The 24,015-nt window shown below is 45.7% G+C and overlaps 1 protein-coding gene across 9 annotated transcripts in view; it reads right to left on the bottom strand.

Annotated features, from left to right (window-relative positions):
• The window catches only part of CMIP (c-Maf inducing protein), a 198,556-nt gene that overhangs the window by 49,666 nt on the left and 124,875 nt on the right, over positions 1–24,015 (bottom strand). Inside the window, exon 1 of one of the 9 annotated variants that reach the window (XM_025184435.3) lies at positions 1,262–1,397. The exons of the other annotated variants lie outside the window; for them this stretch is intronic. Coding sequence (XP_025040220.1) covers positions 1,262–1,273 — 12 coding nt within the window. The 5' untranslated portion in view covers positions 1,274–1,397. Of the gene's footprint in view, positions 1–1,261; positions 1,398–24,015 lie in introns of those variants that run through there. 9 annotated transcript variants of the gene reach the window in all.

Here is a 24,015-nt window from a genome sequence, read left to right as displayed (position 1 = left end):
TAGACACAAGTGCAGCATTCTCTTCTGAGCTGCTTTGCTGATGTGTTAATCATCATTTCACCCTTTCACTAATACAGCACAGCCCTTCCAGAATCATCTGTCACTATTTGCTTATTAATCACTTATTTCCTGCAGTGGCATCAGCTTCAATATTCAATACAAGAGTGAAATCTACCCCAATTGTAGCAGAACTGGAGGGGAGAACAATAAAGAAAGGATAATACTCCTCCCGTAGCAAGTTTTGGTTCTTCACAATGATGAGTCATGACAGTGTGATATACTCAGGCTGATAAAGTATTTCAAATCCACAATTTACATGAACTTTTCATTTTAATTAAATTTATACAAATAAGAAGGCACAGCAGCCACTCTATCTTGCAAAGCATTTTGAAAATATTGGAAAGTAAAAGACACAGGAAAAAAACAACCTGTACACCTACCCCTGGACATTAAACATATTTCAGATTTTAGAGCAGAGTAAATACCTTTAAATTTGTACGCTCTTTGGAGCAGCCCTTTAGGGCTTCTAAATTACTAAGCACATTGTCATCATTTAATTATCATCATTATAGTCTTTTTTTTAGGAAACATAACACGATGGTCCCATCGAGATTTTATTTTCACATTTATTTAATGGTTCTCTATAATTTCTTTTTCGTTAGACTGGCTACAGCACTGAATAACATCTAATCTTTCTAGGCTGATCAGTCAGCCCGATAACCCTATACTACTAATTTCTTGCTAATTATGCACAGTGAGCACAGCATCCTAAACAAAGCAAGCTTATTCGGCACTGACAGTTTACACCTCTGTCCTAAGATACAAGCAAGTAAATTCAAAACAGAAAGCAGAGGATGACTGAACAGAAAGCAACCAGCTAGGCCAACAACCCAGGCACCCACTCCTGCCCCAGCATTCAGCTCTTCCCTTCATCAACTCCCCCACCTCTCCCCCGCCCCTCCCCCCCTCCCCGCCGAAGGTTTACAGCAATGTGGCTTCAAAAGGGTGGGTGCTGTAATCTAAAGGGGAGCTGCAACAGAGAACCCTAATGTTCAGTGGGACTACCTTACCACGCAAAACCTTCTACAGCCGTCAAATTCTCCCTTACAGATATAAAGAAATGGTTTCCATTCAGTGCTGAAGCCATAGACAGGAAAAGGAAGAAGGAGGGAGCTTAGCCTGCCACGCAAGAAAGACCTGTAACAATTGCTGCAGATGTCAGCCGGACAGCGATTAAAAGGAAGCTTCGAGGTTAGGCTACCTCTGCACACATGTTGTGGCAGCTGCAAGCGAAGAATCCAAAGGGCTCTGTATCTGCTCCAGCTTTCCAGGACAAAGGGGTTTAATGTGCTCACATGACGCACTGCTGTCTTTAAACAATATTACAGGACTTCTGAATGATGGTGGGAAATCAAAAGCAACAGCATCCCCAAGAGGCCCTGAACTCTGCTACTCTGAACCTTTATCCATGGTTACGTGGCTGCTTTTGTCAGCATAATGCTATTTACTGCTGAGCAGCTTGCTGAAAGCCTCAATTAAAGTCTGAACCCCATCAGCTGGTTTCCAGAGCAATTTGGTTTGCACCAGTGAGCACTCGGCCAAAGCTAAGCCATATGTCCTCTTTTACCTGCACTGATAAGAGCAAGCTGTAAACAAACATGACTGGGGAGGAGGCAGGGGGTGGGGTATCCTGTGGCTGAGATACTGGGCTTCTCTGGGGTTTGTATGTAAAATATGCCTCTAACAAAACCACCTTGCAAATCAGATGTTAGTGTCACATTTAGGTAGTTTGTCCTCCCTGCTAAGTGCAACGACCCTTTAGAGTTTGGGGTGCCCTGACTCACAAAGCTTCAGGAGATATGGAGGAAGAAAGGGATCTCAAGAAGAAAGGAAGGATTCCTGTTACTGTGTCTTTAAAAGCCTGGAGGGCAGGGCAAGAATTTCCTCTAGGGGTGTGAATTGTGACTGGCCCAGCCCCCTGCATCATGCCCCCCACTAATTCTCCTCTTTAATTGGTTAACGGATTAAACAATGTTTAACCAGTTAACCAATTAAACAGGATTTTACATTTCTGCTCTCCTTTCCCCCAGACAGTAAGGAATGAGCTGGGAGAAAGAGCCAGCACCAATGTTGTCCCTTCCCTCAGAGTAGAGTAAATGCCAGTCAACACCATGGGGAGCAAGAAAGCTACCGAGACGGCTGGGAGCAGAAACCAGCAAAAGGTGCCAAACCCCAGAGCCTATCTGGGGGATATAAAGTGCCACCCAACTCTAGGAGGGAAACTGGGGTTCCTGCCCTCAGGAGAAAAGAGAGACAGAGATGTACACTGCTACCCAGAACCAGGAGAGCTGGGAATAACCTAGATGGCAGGCTTCAGAGGAGCATGGAGAGCCAGAAGCACATTTTATTTATTTGGGACTTTTTTATAACTCTTTTTATTGGGATGTTTTGTAATAAAAAAGCCACACAAAGGGTATTATTGAATCAAATGTCAAGAGTGCCTGAAATGGAGTTATTGAATTCCTCAGAAGGGAAACTGAGGAAAAGTACATGCAGCTCCACACTAACTCAGCAAAGGGAGCTAGAAGGCGGGCATGCCTTATGACCATCCAATCTAGCCAAGCTTCAGTGGCAGGAGTGGCTCTTCAAAGATCATGATCAGCGCTTTGTCAAAAGAGCCTGAGCTTTGCAGAATGTTTATGGCTCCTTATTCTGAGCAAGGACCAACACCCATGTACACCATAGCAGATGCCTGGTGGAAATAGCACTGTGTCACCTGTCATGCAGGCAGATTCAGGTCTCTATTCCCTAGACTTTTCCACTGACTGTCACCACAGGATTTAGGAATTAAAAAAAGGAAAATACGTTCAAGTAGGGAAATCCTCAAAAGAAAAGAAAGGACACCTGAAACTACCCCTACCCCACAGAAACACACACGCAGGCCATATGCAGCAATTTCTGGGGAGTGTGTGCGTGCGCGCTTTTTTTGTAAATATGGCTGCAAGGGTGGGAACACTCACGCATCTCCCTGCATGGCCCCTCAAGTAGGCATGCTCTGGCTGGCTGGAGGAAGGCTGGGACTGACTCCCCGCACCACCTCCACCAAGAGCAGGGCCCAGCCCCAGCCTCACTCCTAGAGGAGGGGGAGAAATCAGCCCCATTTTTTCCCTCAGCTGCCCAGAGGATGAAAGAGGGAGGCTTGGGCAATGCACCATTCTTTCCTTTCCTGGTTGGATGGAGCATGCTTTCCTGGGCAACCACGGTGGCGGTGCATTCGCACTCTTTGCAAACACACCCCTGAATATGGGCCTGATATCAAACACACATCTTGGGGTTCCTTTGTCTTTTACATGGAAACATTCATCCCTTTCTTATAAATTTTGATCCTCACACACGTATTCCTAATTTTCATGGGCTACACACTGAAACATGCCAGTAGTTTTCCATTGCTGGTTTTCTTTATATGCCCAGGAATGATCATCAGTGGAATACATAATGAATTTTTTTGTTAGCTGGATTCCCATAGATACCAATGAACAGAGATCAATAGTTAAGCTAGAGCAGGGGTGGGGAACCTCAGGCCCAGGCGCTGGATGTGGTCCCCAACTTGCCCCCCCCAACACTGAGGAGCCCATGCTGGCACTCCAGCCTCCCCCACCGACCCACCACGGAGCTGGAGCACGCAAAATCCATTAGGCTGGGCCCCCACAGGCTCTGGTGTGCGAGGGGAATGTGAGGAATATCTTTCTCCTTCTCAGTTAGGGGCCACGTCCGTGAGGGGTTATTGTTTTTCTTCTCACAGCGGCGGACCCAAAAAAGGTTCCCCACTCCTGTGCTAGGGCGTACAGTTAATATATTTGCTTGTAGAACCATCTGATCTTTGTTTAGGGTAATATGTACTAATATCCACCATGCTATTAATTGTCTCTCCCCTTCTGTAACATTTTCCCTCAACAGTTTTCTTATTTCCAAAAGCAAATTTTCTCACATAACCTTTCCGGATTATTTGAGTGATCAACTCCTGACTTATTTCCTGGGCCTGTGTATAGGCTAATGCTAGGGTCACATTTTCTTGTATTGATCCCATAGTTCCTGCTAATATTTACAAATCCTTTTCCCCCTGCTGTTGCAATACTGGCAATATTCTAGAAAAGAAGTGTTGTCCCAGTCCTAATTTTGATACAGATGCACTGATAGGCTTTCCCAACTTTTGTATGTCATCTGTAACGCAATTTAGTTTGTTTGCCAATACCTCTATGTTAGTGGCATCCAGTACTCCAACTCCTAATCCAGTTCCACCCAAAACAGTTTCCAGTACACCCCTTGGGGTTCTTTTTCTTATAAGGTTTGTCAATATGCCATAATTTAACCATGTTGGAATGTTTGTACATATGGGGAGCACTGAGGTATGACCTTGGAGACATTTAACCCAGTAAGGTCCAGCTCAATTTGCTTTAGAGATCATACTGGTGATATGACTTGCACTCTGATCCAGTTTTACCATGATGTCAATTTAATGATTTTTTCAAGCGCTTCCCCCCAAAACCAGATGAACTCTCTGGGAACTGGGGTTTGTAGGCTCTGGGGTGAGGACAACAATAAGAGGTTCACTATGTGGGAGGGGCTGCATGGGAACAGGCTGGGGTGAGGGTGCCGGGTTTAGGCAGGATGTAGGATGCAGGAGCAGGATGGGGATGTGGGGTCTCGGAGGGTGGGAAGTATACGAGTGAAATGGGGAGCCTGGGTGGGAGATTGGGTGCAGAGGCAGGCTGAGGAAGGGGGTACAGGATGTGGTTATTACCTTGCACTTTCTTGTTCTCCATTCATTATAGTAATGGAATAATACAAATGAGGCTAGGGGAGCTTTCAGAGGGGCTTAGGTTAAGGATGTAAGCGAGTAGTCAACTACCAAATAAGCCTAAGCTTACTGGGTATTCAGCAAGGGGGGGAGCAGGAGCTGGTGCTGGGGGGAACCAGTTTAAAAGCCAGTTCCCCCCCAGCACTGTCTCCACTGGAGGCAGGGAAGATGGAGGCACAGTGGGGAACCTGCGCCTCTGCTTTTTAAATGTAGTAAGAACCTGGCAGCTCTTACTACATTTAAAAAGCAGAGCCGCAGTGGTTGGATCCAGTGCAAGTTGGGACTGAGTAGTCCCGACTCCAGCTGCTCTGGGAGCTAATCCCCTTATTGACTAATTGAGTAGTTGATGGAAATTCCATCAATTACTTGATTAGCTTGCTAACTTCAATTTAACATCCCTAATCTTTAAGAGCACAATCAGGAAGCTGCCTTGTACTCCTGCGTTGGTACGTTTCATCCCCAAGGGGGGAAATAAACCCACACACAGGAGCTGGCAACGCCTCCCTCCCTCCCCCCCCCCCCCCCCCGAGTCAAACCCCAGCTCATATCCCCCTCCCCCTGCACAGGGGCTGGCAGCATCTACTCTGAGGCAAACCCCAGCTCCTGCCCCCCCCCCCCCGATTTTTTCACCTCTAGCCCCTCTTCTGCTTCACCCAAGTTACTTGACCCCCCCCCATTTCAGCGCTCTGTCCATCCTCCTGCTGCAATTTGCCCCAAACCTCTTTTTAATGCTTGTAAAGGGACAGAAGCAAAATCCACATGAGTACAGCAGCAACAGCAGCTGAGTATGCTCAGTTCCACTGAGCATGCTCAGTACACCCTAAGTAGCAAATTCTGACAAGCAGTTGCTTCTGTCCCTACAGCAGTGTAAGGGAGGAATTGATTTCCCTCCTCATGTTTGGCAGACCATGGGGGACTTTACGAGGGATGCATTTGCACCCTTTACACCCACACCCCGCTTACGCGCCTGACATGTCACAGCAGACTGCATTGTGACCCAGTTAGCTATTGCCCAACCAGAACCACAAAGCTTTCTAAAGTTATTTCAGATGTTTTCTGAAATGACTTTTTGAAACAAAGCTGTTGCACTTGAAGTGGAAGGAAGCACTACAGAAGAAATAATAATGCTTTCCATTTACAGGGCACTTTGCATTCAAGACTCTCAAGTAACATCCATTAATGAAGCCCTGCAAAACTCTGGTAAGCCCAGGAAGCCGTTTTATTGTTGGAGAAACGGATACTCTCGTAGGCCGTATGATGCACAGTGAGTCTGTGGCAGACACAACACTAGAACTTGTGGCCATGTCTACACTACTAGATAAGGTCAAATTCATAAAGGTAGATTTCTTTCGCCTGATTTTGTGATGTCCTCATGTGTGCAAAAATTAAACATAGTTTAAAGTAGCATATCCCCAGTCAGGAGGCTGCCGTCGACTTTGAGCAATTCATTGTGCGTAGCTCTCTCATAGTGCCTATCTGCTTTTCATTCTGCATTATGCTCCTGGTGTACGCTGGGACCAAAACTGTGCAGCAGGTGGTTCTGGGTCCATGTTGCCAGCAGCCCATAATGAGCTCGTTTACCCCTTCCCACCTTGCTTGAGATCAACGGGAAACAGTCTTTTTTGTGCCCTTTTTGGCCCTGGTTACCCATGCAGGCACCATAGCAGTGCCCCCTTTTTGGATCCCTTTGTGCATCAAAGCATTGTGATGTTGGTATGTACCTTGGTGAGCCTAATGATGCAGTATTACAAGAATATATGCACATCACTCCACTAGGAAGAGGACGAGGAAGAATCTTGGTCTCAGGGTGCCACATGCAACCCTTGCATTGAGTGAACTGGAAACACAGCTGGCAATCAATCCTCTGGCAACAATAAAACACCGGTTCCAGTGCCATGAAACAAGCAGACTAGTGGGACTGCATAGTGCTGCAGATATGAGATCAGCAGTGGCTGCAGAACTTCAGAATGCACAAGACCACTTCCATGGAGCTTTGTGAATGACTTCCCCCTACCCTGAAGTGCAGAGGACAGCCCCCATTCTGACAGTAGAGAAGGATTTGGCAATTGCTCTGTGGAAGCTTGCAACATCAGACAAATACCAGTCAACTGGGAATCAATTTGGAATAGGGAAACCTACAGTGAGGGCTGTTATACAAGTAGTCAAAGCAATCAACACCATTCTGCTGGGGAAAGTAGTGACTCTGGGAAACTTGGATGCCACAGTGGAGAGCTTTGCTGTGATGAGGTTTCCTAACTGCAGTGAGGCAATAGAGGGAACATCTATTTTGGCACATCCCCATTTTGGCACCTGACCATCTAGCCAAAGAGCACATGAACTGCAGGGGGTACTTCTCAATGGTGCTGAAGGCGCTGGTAGATCACAAGAACCACTTCACTGACACCAACGTGGGATGGTCAAGAAAGGGGTATGACACACGCATCTTTAGGAACTCCTGCTTCTTCAAAAAGATGCAAGCTGGAACATTTTTTCCAGAGCAGAAAATGAGATCCTTGGTGACTCAGCCTACCTTCTGTTCCGATGGCTCATGAAGCCACACATGGGCAGCCTGGACCACTCAGTAAAGAGTGGTTCAACTACAGGGCAGTGGCTCATGCGGCTTCCCTCTTCTGTGTCTACCATACTCTTTTGGGAAGCAGGGTGCTACTTTCCCATTCCACAGAAGCCTGTGGGTGGCAGGGAGGAAGGTAGAGAGGGGGTGCTAGAGGCTGAAGCCATGCTAGCAGCAGCAGGAGCAGCTAATACCTTCCCCTTTTCTTTCATTCATGCGAGATATCAGTCTTTTCCGAATAACACAGAGATAGGGAGTTGATGCTGATTGAATGTGGCCAGAAACTTGAGCCTTAATGCTGCAATGATGCCAGACCACTTACTGCTGGCTTGGCGTAGGAAGGTGCCCTACCATGGAGGACAAAATAAGGCTGACCATCCCAGAAACCTTGTGAGAAGGATCAGAGTTCCTATCTGAGAGCTTCATGAAGCTGTCTAGGGAGGATTCCTACTCCATTCTCCAGACGTTAAGAAGCTGTTCTGGGCCCCCTGTGCTGCGTAGGCACAGAGTACACCACACATGACACCTGATTGCCTGATTCTTCTTGTATCAAGAAAAAAATTGTAAACTCACCAGAAGTGCCCTCCAAGATCAGTGCCTGACTGGAAGAGAATTGGTTCCCAAAGTCACGAAAAGGTTCTTGGCTCCAGACGCTCGGCCATTCTCTTTGTCCTCCTTCTCCTCCCCCCTCCACTATTGCGCTGTCCTTCCCGCTGCTGCCCTGAGTGTCTTAGGTGAATTCAATAGTCTGGCTTGGGAACGGATTGGGTGACCTCGTAAGATCGCATGCAGTTGGTTGCAGAAGTGGCATGTTTGTGGTAATGTATCAGACCTTCTGTTTGCCTTCTTTGTTTTGTGATAAGACAGCATCAGCTCCTTTATTTTAACACGCCACTGTTGGGAGTCCTTGGAGTATCCATTCCCCATCATACACTTTATCTTCATGTAGATAAGGCCTGAGCAAAATATAGCTTTTGGGCCGGATGCAGCCCACCAAGCCCCTGGATCCGGCATGTGGACAGAGCAGGGAGCCCCAGGCAGGCTCTCCTGCTTGCTCCACACAGCATGCAGAAATGCAGCTGCTGGGCTTCCTTTTTGTTTCACAACAGGAGGGGAGGAGGGGGAAGAGTTTCAGGAGTCATCCTGCCCCCAGCACAATCCCATTGGCTGGTTTCTGCCAGAAACGAGCCAATGGGAGCTGCTTGTTGAAACAACAGGCAGACAAGAAGAACCACACCCCTTCTCCTCAGCTCCGTTATTCACAGCAGCACAGGACCAGGCAAACAGACAGGCTGGCTGGGAAACCTTTAAAACACTGCAGGCAGGCAGGCTGGTTTGCATGCTGTCTGATGTCTCCTGGCGACAGCCTGCTGCCTCTAGCACCCCAGCCTCTCCCTGCCCAACCCTTTGCCCCCTCACTCACCATACCCAAACCTTCTGTCTGCCTATTGTACCCATACACCCTCCAAGATCTGACACCCCAATCTTCTGCCCCAGATCACAAGCCCCTCCAACCCTAGGTCACATCCCAAATCCCTGCACTCCAGTCCTCTGCCCTAGGGTCATAACCGCCTCTTTCATCCAAAGTCCCTCCCAGAATCCAGTCTCCCTCCTGCACCCCAATCCCTTAATCCAAGCTCCCCTCTGCACCCAACCTCCATCCCAGACCTTGCCTCTCCTCCACTAATATCATGGAAGAGTGCGGCTCTCGACCACTTTCCAAAATCTTGGAGTGGCCCTCCATCAAAAATTATTGCCCACCCCTGATGTAGATACTGGTGGTTCAGAGCTAAGAGAGAATGGATTCCTTGCCCCCTCACCTCGATGAAATGCAAGATCTCCTTTACGCTCCATGCTGGTGCTATTTTGCGCCCTTGGGAACTAGTGCCCATGGAACTTGAACTCATGGCCACATGTGCTGCCTGCTCTGAAGTGTGCTTGCAACACTGACCACATAGGAAATGAAATTCAAATTCTCTCAAGGCTTTCCTGTTCACTTTTAAAGCAGCAGAGGCGCAAGTTCTGGTTAAAGCAGTCAGAGGGGGGCACAGTGGGATGCCTTCCAGAGGCCAAGAATGTCAACTTTCTCAACATAGGGTGTATACTACTGTCAAATCCTGCATTACGCCTCGTGAAAAGCAGAGGTACCAAAATTGACTTCAGCTGCCCTTAAAGTCAACAGAATGTGCTTGGTAACAAGGACTCATTGTTTAGAACGGGGCTACTCAACACGCAGCCTACAGTGCGGTTTGGGTTTACGCAGGGCTCAAAACGCAGCCCAAGGATGAGATCCTTTGAACATGGCCTCCACTGGAAACAAGCTCCATGAGGGCGAGTCATCTTCCCACATGGGGTGAGCACTGAAAGACGCAAGCAGATGGGCTGGCTGGAACAAGGTGTCGGCATGGGTACAGGGTGTCGGCATTTCTAGCCCCAAGGGAGGAGGTGCCAGCAGTGCCTGGGCATTATGGGAAGTACTGGCTGCTTAGCCTTGTGGGCAGAGCCTGAGAGGTGGTGACTGGCTCACACTGGCCACGTTTTGGTCTGGTACCACAGCTTGAGGCTTAATCTTTGTATTCATGCCTGTCAGTGTGAAAAGTTATTTGCATATATTTGCATGTATATGCAACCACACTTAAGTTGCAGCACTCAACTTGTGCTGTGAGTATTACTGTGGCCCCCAGGGCCACCAAAGTTGAGTAGCCTTGGTTTAGAAAATCAACCTTATACAGCTAAATTCAACCTAAACTCTTAGTGTAGACCAAGCCTATGACTCCTGATTGACACTTCTTCTACCACCAGTAGAGCATACTGCCTTGCACACACTGGAGACGAACGATTCAGAATGGGAGAACCCAGGACATCGAAGATGAAAGAAATCCTATACATAATGAAGTTATGCACCCTGAGAGCCTAATGTTGCAGCCCTTGCTCACTGGAATACTCTTAGCCTCTGCTCGACAATAATGGGTGTGCTCACATGAGTAAGGGCTGTAAGATCCAGCTGTAAGAGCCGACTCTAAATGTACATAAAATGGAAGGAATTATCTTCTCCTGGGGTTCTGATGTCACTAGATCCCCCTAAGGAGACATTACCCTTGGTATGAGGATGATGATGATGATGATGAGATGTTAGTCTCCTCTGTGCCCAAAATCCCATTCCACTTGCTCACTGCTGTCGCAGTCCAGGAAACATTCTCAGTTCTTGACAGGCAATTTCCCTCAGGGACCTGATGCATTTTTGTTGTCTTAATATAGAAAAAACACAAAACTACAACCTGGAATGTCCTGTTAAATTCAATCTCTCCAGCTCCAACCATTATAGGATTTCAGATGCAACCCTCTTTCCCTCTCTCTGCCCGACTGCGGGTGAGCTAATTAGTGCATCTGCAAAAATAAACGAGCAACACTGCAGCATGGCTTCCCCAAGACTGTGTGTGCCAGAAATAACTGATCTATTGCTGAGCAGAGGAAGGCAGTTCCAGAAAATAGGAAAATGGCAAGCTCCTTCCCTACTCACTACAGGCCAGGGCTAAGCATGACAACATTTACCGATTTATTTGGACGGCAAGATGGAACAGATATAAACTGAAGGCAGTATTTCCAAAGTGCAAATGACTCAGGTTTGTGGAATGCACAACATAGAAACTGTCATGCTGCAGTAACCAATGGACTACCTTGTTAATAGATCCATGTAAAGTGCTGCGCAGATAAATCATTTGCACAGTAAAACACACACATTTTATTTGTTCTACCAAACCCAAGAACACATTCTTGAATGCCATTTATTGGCCCGGAATCTATTAACTAGCTATATATGTATATACATACATGCGCATGCATACACACGTATGCCACATACAGACAAAGCATGCTTTCCAATACATCTAGTCCCAGATCCAATCTCCAACAGTGAGCGATACCTGCTGCTTCAAAGGAAGTAGGGTTGCCAGATGGTTTAAACCAAAAATACTGAACACCCCACTGCCCAAAAAAAAAACACTGGGGAAAAAATTCTGTTGAGGGGGGAAAAAGGGGGGGGGCAAAGTTGTTGAGAAAAAAGAAAAAAAGGACCCCAAGAGTTATTAAGCAATAAAATAAAATAAAATAAAACAGCATGGCCCCTTTAAGAAATGCCTTTGAGGCTTTTTGGCCCTAACAGGCTGCCAGGTAAGCACCCAGGATTTTCTCCTTCTGGCCGGAGGGGAAAAAAAAAAATCAGAAAGTACTGGACAATTTTTTTTTTTTTTTTACCAGACTGGAGGCGAAAATACCAGACTGTCTGGGTCAATACCCGACACCTGGCAATCCTAAAAGGAAGGTGCAAGAAATTCTACAATACATGGCTAGATACAACTTGATTAGTGATCCCTGTAAGCTGAGTGCTTGAGTGGCCATCCAGAAGAGATTCAAATACTGCCCAGATGATTAGCAGAGCACCCATAGCAGGCATCATTGTTTACTGGTGGTGCATATCCACATACACCTAGGTGCACATCATAACACATTTATTTTGCCATGGATGGAAAAAAAAATAGAGGGAACACTAAGCCTGACCCTAAGGAAAGTTCCAAGAGTTAGAGGTTGGCTTAGCCCATAAAGAGTGTTTTCTGGCAGACTTTTGCAAACAAAGCTCGGCTCAACGCATTTGCAGGCTCTAGTCCTGGGCCCTAATCCTGCAAAGCAATCTGCCTGCATGGAGCCCATTCCGGTCAACAGGACAGGAGTATGTTCTTTTGCAAAAGAACTGACTGAACCCTTTCGTTACTGCCCGAATGCCCTACCTCTGAAGCCCATGTTACTTATGGCTCTCTGGGTCAGCTCAGTTTGCATAAGCAACATTATTTAACACTTTGCTTCAAAACATGAGTTTTCTTCATTTAAATTTTGCCTGACTAGATGATGCTGAAAAATGTCAATTCCCACTCATCACATAGAAATGTGTGCATGGATTAGGCTGGGTAATGGGGAATGAATACTTACAAATACCCAAAGACTAAAAGAACATGTCTGGGGAGGGAAAGAGCTATGGATACCTTGAATCTTCTCAAGCTATTTCTTGATGTTTGTAAAGCCAATCTGAGTTTGTAAAAAATGTTGTAGACTTCTCTCCCCCATGGTGAGTCCATTTTTTAAAAATCTTGATTTTAAACCAATAAATAAATAAAATCCTTATTATTTAAAAAATAAAATCCTTATTATTTATTTTACCACAACTGGGCCTTGTTGCGCCAGGCATGGTACAAACACATACACACTGAGAGGCAGAGAGATGGAGTGACTTGCCCAATGTCTCCACAGAAAGTCAGCAAGTCAGGAGCAGCTTTTGTCCAGTGCTCTGTATTAAGTACAAGAGATGCCTTGCATATCTGGGTTAGGATGGCAAAAGTGGCTGGGAATTTCCCTCCAGAATCATTTCCTCCCCCCCCCCCCCCATTTTGCCCCCTTTTCTACCTAATCTACCTGGACTTGTTTTTCATTATGTCCACTTACCCCCTATGTTTTCTCTGAGCTGGTCTTCTCTTCCCCTCTTCCTGTCTCCAATAAGCACATATTCACTACTACCTGTCCCCCTCTGCACCAACTTCCAAAGTAGAACATTCCACCACACACGTCTCCCTCTGGGGAAAGTATGCAACAATAAACACAAGTACGTTAGTCACATTGCTTAATACTCTTCACTCAGGTATTATGGTGATGAGAGTGGCATAAGCACTTCTACAGAACAGCATAAGAACCCAAGGACATCTGAACCCGTGCTGAACTTCCCGAGCATTAAATTTTAGGCAGGTTCATTAGGTGAAAAGAGTTCAGCTGTGACTAATAAACAAGCTGGACTATGAAACAGACCCTCCACATTGACGTCAAGGCTCATCTTTCATTGAGATACCGTGCTGGAAAAATCAGAGAGCAAAGATGGTTTCCATTGCTGCTCAGGCTGAAATAGATGAGAAAAGGAGACAAGAAGGAAGTGCTCAAAGGGCAGCCCTACTGCATGTCAACATTCCATATGGGTGGCACACTCATCGGTTCATGTGTTGTGGACGGCAGCTTAGTCTAAGTGCATCACAACAAGGTTAGACTGAGGAAAATTAGGAAAACTCACAAGGTGACCACCCTCCTCCTTCACATAGCATGGCTTTAGCAATTCAGCCAACAGCTTGTCCTGGTCTCTCAGATGAAGCGAGGCTGCTCTGAGAATGAAAAAGCAATGGCCAAAAACGACCCATTGGAAACACCCAGAGAAAGCGACTAGGACTCCTCTATAACAGAGAAACATCCCACTAGTTCCCCTAGTGCCATTTGTATAGTCTGCGACCACCTGAACCACTATCTCCCTCTTGTGCACCGTAAAAATAAATGCAGAATGCTAACCTAATACTTCATCTTTCTCCTGGGAGTGGACCCTGATTGCTTCCCTGTTTTCCCCCTTGGGATCTCATCTGTCCTCTCATAAGACTAAAGAATCATGTCCCCACACTTGTCAAACAACGGTATTTTGCAATCAGACAGCATCTTTTGCTCCTCATCAATCTCAAAAGTTTTTTCCTAATTATAGCCACAAAGACCACCTCTGCTGAGAAGTTGGCAACCAACCCGTATGCAAAAGCCTAGGAAGCCAGGGAAGCCATGGCACTGCCATGTGTGCAGAGGACTGGACTTGATGACCTCTCAAGGTCCCTTCCAGTTCTAGTATTCTATTTAATACAATGATACAGAGGCCAAGAAAATGAGTCTCATGGGGCCTTTGAAGAGAAAAAAGGACAAGCAGATTTTTTTTTTATGGACTGTACTACGATTTAGTATGGAAAGCCTTTACACACAAGTCATATGAGTGGAGTCAAAATATATAGATCTTGGAAAGTTGAACTAAACTTCTGTCTTGCTGGGATTTGAGCTCATGAGGATCTGGTCTGAAAGACCTCGAGCTTAAGTTCAGATATTTTACTACCAGCCTTTAATTCTAGCAAAAATCCCCTATTTTAACTTGACTGCACTCTGTCTAATCGGTTGTAAATTTGAATGCAGCATTCAAAAACTCCTATAGGATGTGTGTGTCTGTATGGCACCTTCCAACCTCTGCACATGGGAAAGCCCACTGAATAATAAATCTTCATAGCCTCATCTGCAGCCTCCCTATCACGATGGAATAGAAACATAGCAGGCAGATCCTGAGCCAGATCTCTCTGATTCGTGCAAAGAAGTTGCTATTCAGTAACAATCACACACACACACACGGCCAATTGTGGCTCCAGCTGTACTTTGCATGGACTAATGTGGTTACTATCGTAATCAGACCTGTCCACAGGGGAGGCTTTTTGGCAGGTCTGACCTTGACGCATTCCCCGAAACCCTCTACTCCCGCTTCCATTTCCTTTTGGCAAATGCTTCCATTCTTCAGGCCTCACTTCCAGCACCAGCTTTACACTTCAGGTTGGCAAAACATCAGCTCTCATCCTGCTCATAGCAACTGCTGTCCCATATTTTTCATATTACGGTGCCAAACAAGGATTTGTTTATTAATGTTGCTTTGGCTATGCAGAATTTCACTTCTACTGCAGAAGAACAGAAGTATGGAGTACTCCACAGCTGCAAAAAGCATTCCCATAGACACAGCTGTAGTTTTACCCCTAAGAAAGAGACATTTGACCACATTCCCTCCCCCCATTTTTTAAAAAAAAATAAAAGAGAGGGCCAGATTCACCCGTCCTATGAAAGCAGCCAAGAGTCTGCAACTTGCAACACTGCTGGCTAATTCCCCTCAAAAGGTCAGCCATGAGTAGTTGGGTGGGCTTATCACTGATGTCATCCTCATTTTCAGGGGGTTTTCACCATCTTCGAGCCTTACTGCCAAGCCTGCACTGGCTTCCTAGAGTACATCTACACACTTGTAGCAGCATGCAGCCTGCAAACATGGTTATAAAACAGTGTAGACAGTGAGGCGTGGTGCAGGTAAGCAGAGTGCCCTCTATGAACCTGACCTTAAGGTACGCACCCTGAACAGCTCTCTATGCACCTTCCACCACTACCTGGTTCTTTTCAGCAGTACAGTGTCCTGCTGCCTTTCCCTACTCCCTCCTCTGTGCCTGAATCTTTCACTCCCACAGTGACAATGGATGCAGCTTGCCTTGCACCAAGATGTGTAGCTACACATATGCAACACACCATCACAAGTGTAAACATCTTATTCATCCCAGTAAAGGGGAGATTTCAACGACTTTCTGGCCCTGCAATCTGTTCCTGGGGCAGGTCTCAGTACTGCCTACTGCAGGGTACTTGCACCTTCTTCAGAAGCATCTGATGCCGCACTAGGGTCCTCACAGAATACCTGAATAAATGGATCATTGGTCTGATCCAATCTGGCACATCCTATGTTTCATTGATGGACTTTCCATCATTAGGGATGCTCTGTTATTGCCATGCAGTGCCCATGTTCTGAGCTCTGGGCCAGTCACAGATGGACAGTCATGCGCTGTCGCTTAAAAAAAAAATCACACTATCAGGTATGTGAATTAGAAATTACACCCAGATCTAAAGGCTCACCAGGCTAAAAGCAATGCATAGGAATAACAGTCTTCAATCAGACAATAGAGGCACTGAATTATGGTGGAGTGAATGTGACACAAACAAACGTGACTAACCAAAGCAGAGCAGTAAACGCCAACTGCCAGTACAGTCTTAAGGCTACCAAAAATGTAACTCACAATCCAAACAGCTCCATCCACAGAGAGACAGGGCATTACCAAGGGGGACACAGAATACTGCTGAAACCAAGTCGAAAAGTGTCACTGGTATTCATCTTTCTAATGTCACTTCATCATATTACAAAAAGCTGGCTGCGTCTGTGGAGGCCAGTTGGCAACTACCAGCCTGATGTGGGAATGAGGGACTTATGCTCTAGAAAAAAATGACAACATGGCCTTATTATTACTGTACTTTGACCAGTTTTTCAAGGGAGACTGGATCTAGACCACTGGGGAGTACAATCAGATAGTATCCCTGCTGCAGAGAAACCAACTGGGTCTGGCTTTCAACGTTTCAGATTCTACAGTCAGGTGGAATCCAGTCGTCGCCCAGGAAACAGGATGTTGTGCCAATGGCAAGACTGCAAAATATATGCCAATCATTCCAGGAGGCTAAAGATTCAGCTGGGAAAGGAATGAGACCCCCCTCACCACCTGAGAAACCTCCCTAAATTAGCACTAAGTGCTTTCTAATGCTGCATACTTCTCTAAATGAAAACAATGAGAGCCTCCTAAGGAGAAATCATGTCAGTGCTATTTCCTACTCTAAGGAAGCTGCTGGCAGATCAGGTAGCAGCCAGCAGCATGCAAGCAATTACATTTCCCAGATACACAAGTCAGAGTTAAGGGTCACTTGTCATCCCCTTTTTTTCTTTTTACTTTTTATTCTCCATAGTGTGCAGCAGTCCCTCCCCAAAACTCTCCTGGCCCCACTCGACCTCGCCCCCTGCAGAAGCTTGGAAACAGAAATGCATATGCTTACCTATTTTGTTTCCCCCTCCTTGGCAAATGTATTATTTTGCCGTGTTTCCAGCTCTGCATCACCATAAATGGCTTTGAAATTGACTTCTCTCTCATGTGCACCTGCATCATCAATGTCGTCAGCAGGAGAGATGTGCACAGCTCAAGGAACGTGTTTGTGTCAGAAAGCTGCTGCTGTAGAGGCCTTAGGGAGAGCTCAGATACTGTGTACTGATAGGATGCTCACAAGCATCTTAAAGGAAGTCTGAAAGAGCAATCTATTCCTAACTACAGCATGCTGTATTGTGGTTTCCTCTCTCATATAGAGAAGTATCGGATTTCAGAGCAGTATTCACATCTGAAGTGCTTCCAACGCTAAGCTCCCTCTGCTCACTACACAAGATCAGCATTAAACTGCAGATTTCACTAAATCTACTCCAATTTTTTTTCTCCCTTATATAAATGTTGCTTGACATGGCAAGATTAAACACTATTTCAAGGGCCTAATTCTGCATTCATTGTACACCTAAAACTCCTGTTGTGACCCTGAATCAACATCAGTCTTACTTTTAAAGCTAAGCTGGTTTAAATAAGTCACCTTTAACAATTTCTTTGTTCTTGATAAAAATGACAAGGAGTCCTGTAGCACCTTATAGACTAACAGATGTATTGGAGCATAAGCTTTTGTGGGCAAAGACCCACTTCGTCAGATGTATGACGAAGCATCTGACGAAGTGGGTCTTTGCCCACGAAAGCTTATGCTCCAATACATCTGTTAGTCTATAAGGTGCTACAGGACTCCTTGTCGCTTTTGCAGATCCAGACTAACACGGCTACCCCTTTGATATTTGTTCTTGATGCATCTTTCCTTTGCAAGGGTGACTTTTTAGTGTCATCTAGTATTCTCATTTCACAAAGAACTGTACAAAACAGAGAATATGATGCAGTGAATACTAATAATACAATGGCTACTGAGGGCAGAAGGGATGACTTACGCAGCTTTTACTATCAATATTTTCTATTATTTTAGGTTTTTAAAAAAATGCTGCTCTTCAAAAATGAAGGACATTTAAATGAAACAAGCTGAGTGCGCCTGGCAATTATTACAGGGGAGATAACGGATCATAAATATGGCAATGTGCAGTACACTTTATTACATTGTTTGGTGAATGTAAAAGGTAATTGCTGCCATCCTTTAAGTGGGTACGCTGCATGCTGATTTTACTCTGGACACAGCAATTTTACTGTGATGAATTCAACACACAAAATGAGAAAAATATTAAAAGAAGAGGAACATTTAGATTATTCTTGTCCTTTTAGATCCATGTGGTTACCTGGGCTAGGAAAGCTCTGCTCCTGCACCTAATGGAAACCAACTGCAAGATGTAAAGGTGCAGTACAAGATACCAAGCACTTTTCAACTCACGTGAACTTTAGTAGGAGGAGAGTACGCTCATCCCATTTTGCAAGAACAGGCCCTTCCACAGGGAAATCTGATAGTCAGAGTTTCCGAGACTAATTTTATCTGGAGCTAGTACTGCGATGGAGACCACAAGAAACATGCCAAGAGCACAATGCCCACAAATGCTACCAGATTTGGGCATCACACAGAGATCTCCAACTGCAAACAGACATTTTCAAGCCAGGCAAGCCCGTTGGACAGAGTATTTGACCTTCATGAAATAATAAACCCCTAAGTAAAAAAAGTCCTGTGGTGCAGGATTTTAGAAGACCTAGATTGTCTCTGAAGATACATATATTAAAAAAGGCTTGTATACCGAACCGCTCTATCAGCTTGCGCTGGGAAAAATGTATTCTGCCCCTGAAATCACAATTGATAACACACTGCTTAATGCAGTACAAAAATTTTGCTATCTTGTCAAGCACTTTAATTTAATACCACAGTGATATCACCCAGCACAGTTCTAAAGCCTGTTCGAACTATCGTCAACTTTGTTGCCATCTGTGAAACATCAGAGGCATTGGACTTCACACCAAGATTAGGGTCTATCGTGCAATCATGCTAAGCTCTCTTCTATGGCTTTGAAATACAGACACTACAAGAGACACTTGAAGCAACCAGAGCATTTTCCCATGCGCTGACTGTCTCATCTGTAGCATCAAGTGATCAGACAGGATCCCAAACACTTAAGTGCTAGGCCAGTGCTGTATGACTGGTGTGGAATCCCTAATACAGGAGCAACTTTGCTGCGCTGGATTGATGTGTGAGCATCATCACTGAAATTTTACAGCCCTGCAGTCCATGCCTCACAAGCTCTCCAATGCTTTCCCAAAATAGACATCACCTAGTGCTATGGAATCTAGCTTTCCTGAGCCATGGTCTAGTTTAGGAACCCAAGAGGAGGTTGCATGTTACTGTATTACAGTTTTATAAAAAAAGAACTGAAAAAAGTACTTTGCAAATCTGTTGAGACATAGGGTCATGGTGACCTGGAGAATAGAACTGCTTTGATTAGTCATTGAGTGAGTACAGGAGCACTGCACAATAGCAGTTCTCCAGTAGCAGTCTGAGCCAAGCAGCAGTGAACCTCAGCTGGCCATCGCCCCTCTATTCCAAAAGAGCAGAGTAGCCTAGCAACTGTATGTTCTCCAAACAGAGAATCATGGCAGAGCCCTAAGAGCCTAGTAAAAGCTTCTATGTTTATTTAGGGAGGGGGTTCAGCTGCACTTTGTTGGATCATTATATACACAACTGCAGATCTGTCTTGAATTGGCTTAAATTAGGACATAGATGTAAGGTAATAACTACCTGTACTTTGTCTCCACTAGGATTTCACAACAATCACTAACTCATGGCAACTACCTTGCTGTAAAAACACATTTATTGGGGTAGTGAAGACATAGCCTAAGTGAGGCCTCCTCTCTGGTGGGAACAGTGTCACCTACAGAAAGAGTGGGCTCACTCCATGCATTGACCATGGCAGTGATTTTGCTCTAACTGCATAAATGGCTCTCTTTTCGCCCTTTCTTAAAAAAGCTGTGAGGCCTCATGGAAAACACTACAGGAGACTTGTTTAAGAAACAGCTCTTCTGACTTGCCAGTTGTTTTTCTTTTTGTTTTGTTTTTTCCTTTGGTTTCTTAAACAGCTGATCCTCACCTTGTAGTTATTCCCAATCTGAGAGCAATGTTCGCTGCCTCTGACATTCTGGGCACCCCCAACAAATGACTGCAAACTCAGAAATAGAAGATTAAGGCCAAGATTCTCCAAACTCTAAAAATCGCCTGTGCTCCTGAAAATGCCCTGAACAACAGGAATCTGGTGGTGGGGTTCTAAATGCACAAAACATGTGTTACCATGCCAGTAAAATGTTTTCTACGTGAAAATAAATGTCCATAAGGTGGCCCTTTAATTCACAGGAATGTCATTTAGACCATTGCCTTGGTGGGAATACCAATCACAGTGGAAGGAGAATAAGGGAATGTTACCAGAGAGGCTTAGGCAGAGGAGGCAGCAAAAAGATGGTATTTCCATTCAAAGCAAAACATAAATATGAATGTTAAGTCCCAGAAGCAATAGGGTTTGGGGCTGGAGAGGCAGTGTTGCCTCTTTCCTGACAGAAAGGCACCAGGAGTCTAAGGCTTAGAGATTTAGTCTTGGTTCTGCTGGGAACAAAGCCATATACACTGAAAACCTCTTACTGGTATAAAATGAAGTAGCCTATATTCATGACCAAATCACCCTGACACCTCATTCTGCATAGGTTCAGTTCAAGATCTCAGATATTCAAAGTCTTCCATGGGATTTGCTGCAGCTAACTGAGAAGTCACCTCTCCCTCCATGGCATGCCATAATAGAAACCTGAATATTCCAGTCAAAGGGAGAGATACTAAATTTCCTAAAGGCTAGCACTCCCTCCGGCAAGATGCAAGCATGAGCATGGGGCCTCCTCACTTCAATAACTACAGGCAAAACTAATGTATTCAATTTAGCCTTCTCTTAATAAATTATTCACCTGCTCACAGAGACACAGATGAGGCCTTCTCCTGTTTCCTCCTCTATTTCTATGTTCATTAGGTACTGAAAACCTGCTGAAGAAAAGAAGTGTCAAGATCTCTGTTTTATCAGATGCCTAAGATATTCCTGCAAGGAAGACAAGGAAATGGACATGACACATCTCTCCCGCCTTCATTCTGAAATGTAATATCTGCTGTAGTGAAGACTGGAGGCAATGGTGGAAAGCCCGCCAAAAAAAAATGGGCTGAAATCCAGGAAGGATTCCAAGGAATAATGAGCTCTTTGAATATGTTTAATATGAAGTTTGTCACATGTCTCTTTAAAGTATTTCTACATGATCCTCTCAGATCATTTTCCAGGTTAACTGATGTCCCCATGCCCATTTCAGTGATGGGACTTTTTTGCCATCACCTCTAATTTCATGGTTTTGAGACAGTAATTTTTACCCAGATTTAAGCCCATGAAATCCTTTGATGCTATCATTTAAATTCTATATAAACCTCACTCCTGCAACAGTGCTATTTTTAACCATTACCATAGCGACAATGCCGTAAGGTGTTTCACACAAGGCCAACCCTCACTTTTCAGAACAGCAATTCTCAACTTAATCATAGCTGTTTGCAATATAAAAACACTGAACTTCCCCTGCTAGGGCCTTTACTCTCTAGACATAATTCAGTGGGGTCACTGGGGGCTCATCTAGACTACACTGAAGTGTTGAAAGAGTATATGCAAATTCCCACAGAGCTTTCGAAAGTGAAAGCAGTTTGGACGCGGGTTTTTCGGTCGTCCCCCCCTTTTCGAAAAGCCGCACAAACCTCATTTTCTGAGGAAGAATGGAATTTGCATATCCTCTTTCGACACTTTAGCATAGTCTAGATGAGCCCTGGTAGAGTTAAGTGCTACTCAACATGAACAGGAGTACTGGAATCAAGTCACACTAAGTGGTACCTCACACCATGAATGGTTCCATTGAAATATGGAGTAAAATACTATTCATTGTTACCAAAGATGTCCCAACGGGTCCCCAAAGGAAAAGAGAAATACTCACTAATCTGTGGGCTATGGTCAGCTGACATTTGACCAAAACCACAAGTTTTGTTAAAAACAAAATTCTCTCAATGGCCCCCAATAGTTCCAAATCTGTACATAAATTCCAGGGGAAAATGTTTATTTTAAATGTTGCAATCCAAAAACTTCAGCACTGTGCCACAACTACCCATTCATGAAAATCCAACAATGAATTTGGAAAGGAATACATAAACAAAAATGAAATGGACCAGTTATTTTCACTGTCCAGCAGACAAATATAAAAAGTAAACAGCATGATTTGCAGAAAGTCAATTAGGGGCTCCTTCCTAACACATGAGTGGACAAGACACACATCAGGTGCTTCCAAATCAGAGAGGCACAAGGAGATAATGCCCAGCCCAAGTCATGCTTCCCATTGTACCATTGAAGACACATTATAGTGCTTTTTGCAATGGCAGCTCAGGAGGCAACCAGCACTCTTAATGCCAATTTAAAAACAGGAATGACTACAGTCACCTTTAACCCATGAGAACAATTAAAATGCAACCAAGCTCCATAAAACCTTTTGATGTGTATCTTTTCCCCTCCTGTGTAAATGTCCATCTTGCTCTCTAGAAAACCAGTGTCCTATTGCCAAGATTTAGCTTGATTGAGGGATACAAAATTGCACTGAATCCAGTGGTTCCTAAACTTTATGATACCAGGGACCACCAAACCCCTTCACAAACTTTTGGCGGACCAGTAACATTTTATTTTCATATTCATTGTGAAAATAATGAATATGCAAATAAAATGTTACCAGTCTTCCAAAAGCCCAGGCCTCCAGAGTCCCCCAGTGCCAGCCTGTCGCCCTCAGAGCACCTCTGTGCCAGCCTCCACCCCTTAAAGCTCCCATGCCAGCCTCCTGTTTCCAGAGACCCACTACACCCAACCTCCCCAGAGCCTCTCCCTGTCCCAGCCTCCATTCCCCAGAACCCCCCAGTGCCAGCCCTGTCCCCATAGCCCCCCCACTACCTAGCCCCACCTAGCTTCTCTGTGCCTGTTGTACCCCCCTCACCTAGCCCTGTACTGCCTCCCAGCCGCCAGCTGAGTGCTTCTGCCTAGGTCGCGGCTGCTCTAAGGCTGCCCTCCCGCCACACAGTAAAGCATTCTTCCGCAGCTGGGAAGAGACTCCGCCCCCACCTGGCGACAGCCCAGCCCTTGACACACGCATAAGATTGGTGGTGTCTGGAGCAGAAAGCGACAGGGATTGGTGCATGTTTCTGGTGGCCTTAGAGTTCCTCCCCAGGCTGTTAACAGTCGGGGCCTAAAGTCTCAGGGTCACTCAGCCCATGCATGTCTCAGGCTCGTGGCACCCACCTGAAAACTGGGTGGTACCAGCCCCTGACACCCATTGGTTTGAGTCAGGGAGCCCAGATCCCCCTGCACAACTCTGACCGGAACTGCAGGCTGCGGTGCCCTGGGATGTTGGGAAGTGGACAGACACGCGGTGCAGGCCAGAGCCGGCAGGGGAGATCCCAAGGAGGAAGCCAGGCCCTGTTGGAGGAGGGGCGGAAATTGTGGACACCCAGCACAGCTGCCAGGGGCCTCTAATCTCATCCTCCTCGGTAATATCGATAAAGGCCAGGACGCTAATGGCTGCAAAGGCTCCGCTCCCTGGTCCCAAACACACTGCCCGCAACGGAAAGGACAGGGCAGCTGCCTGGGACGCAGGCCCACTGGCTGGGCTTCATGACAGGTGCTGGAGCTGGAACCGGAGCCATGGTGAGGCTGCCCCAGAAGGGACTGTCTCACTGCGGCCTGGCTCCAACCATAGTACACGGGGTAGCCCACAGTGCCACTCACAATGGGAGGCTGGAAGAATTTTTAGTGCATGCGCAAGTATGCCCCTTATAGGAAACTGAGCACCCCTGCAGGCTGGGGTCATTAGCAGGTGGTGGCATGGCCTGGCAGAATGCTGTGGCCTGGCACGAAGGGGTTCACGGCTGGCCACCAGTCCGTGGACCAGTGGTTGTGAACTACTGCCTCAATCAAGCATTTCATTACTAACATATATATTGTGGTGATGACCAAGATCGGGGCTCCAAGGTG

This window comes from Pelodiscus sinensis, chromosome 12 (genome assembly GCF_052426305.1).
Source record: "Pelodiscus sinensis isolate ZL-2025 chromosome 12, ASM5242630v1, whole genome shotgun sequence".
NCBI classification, from domain to species: Eukaryota; Metazoa; Chordata; order Testudines; family Trionychidae; genus Pelodiscus; species Pelodiscus sinensis.
The sequence above is the reverse complement of the archived record's forward strand: the minus strand, read 5'-3'. Positions and strand labels throughout refer to the sequence as shown.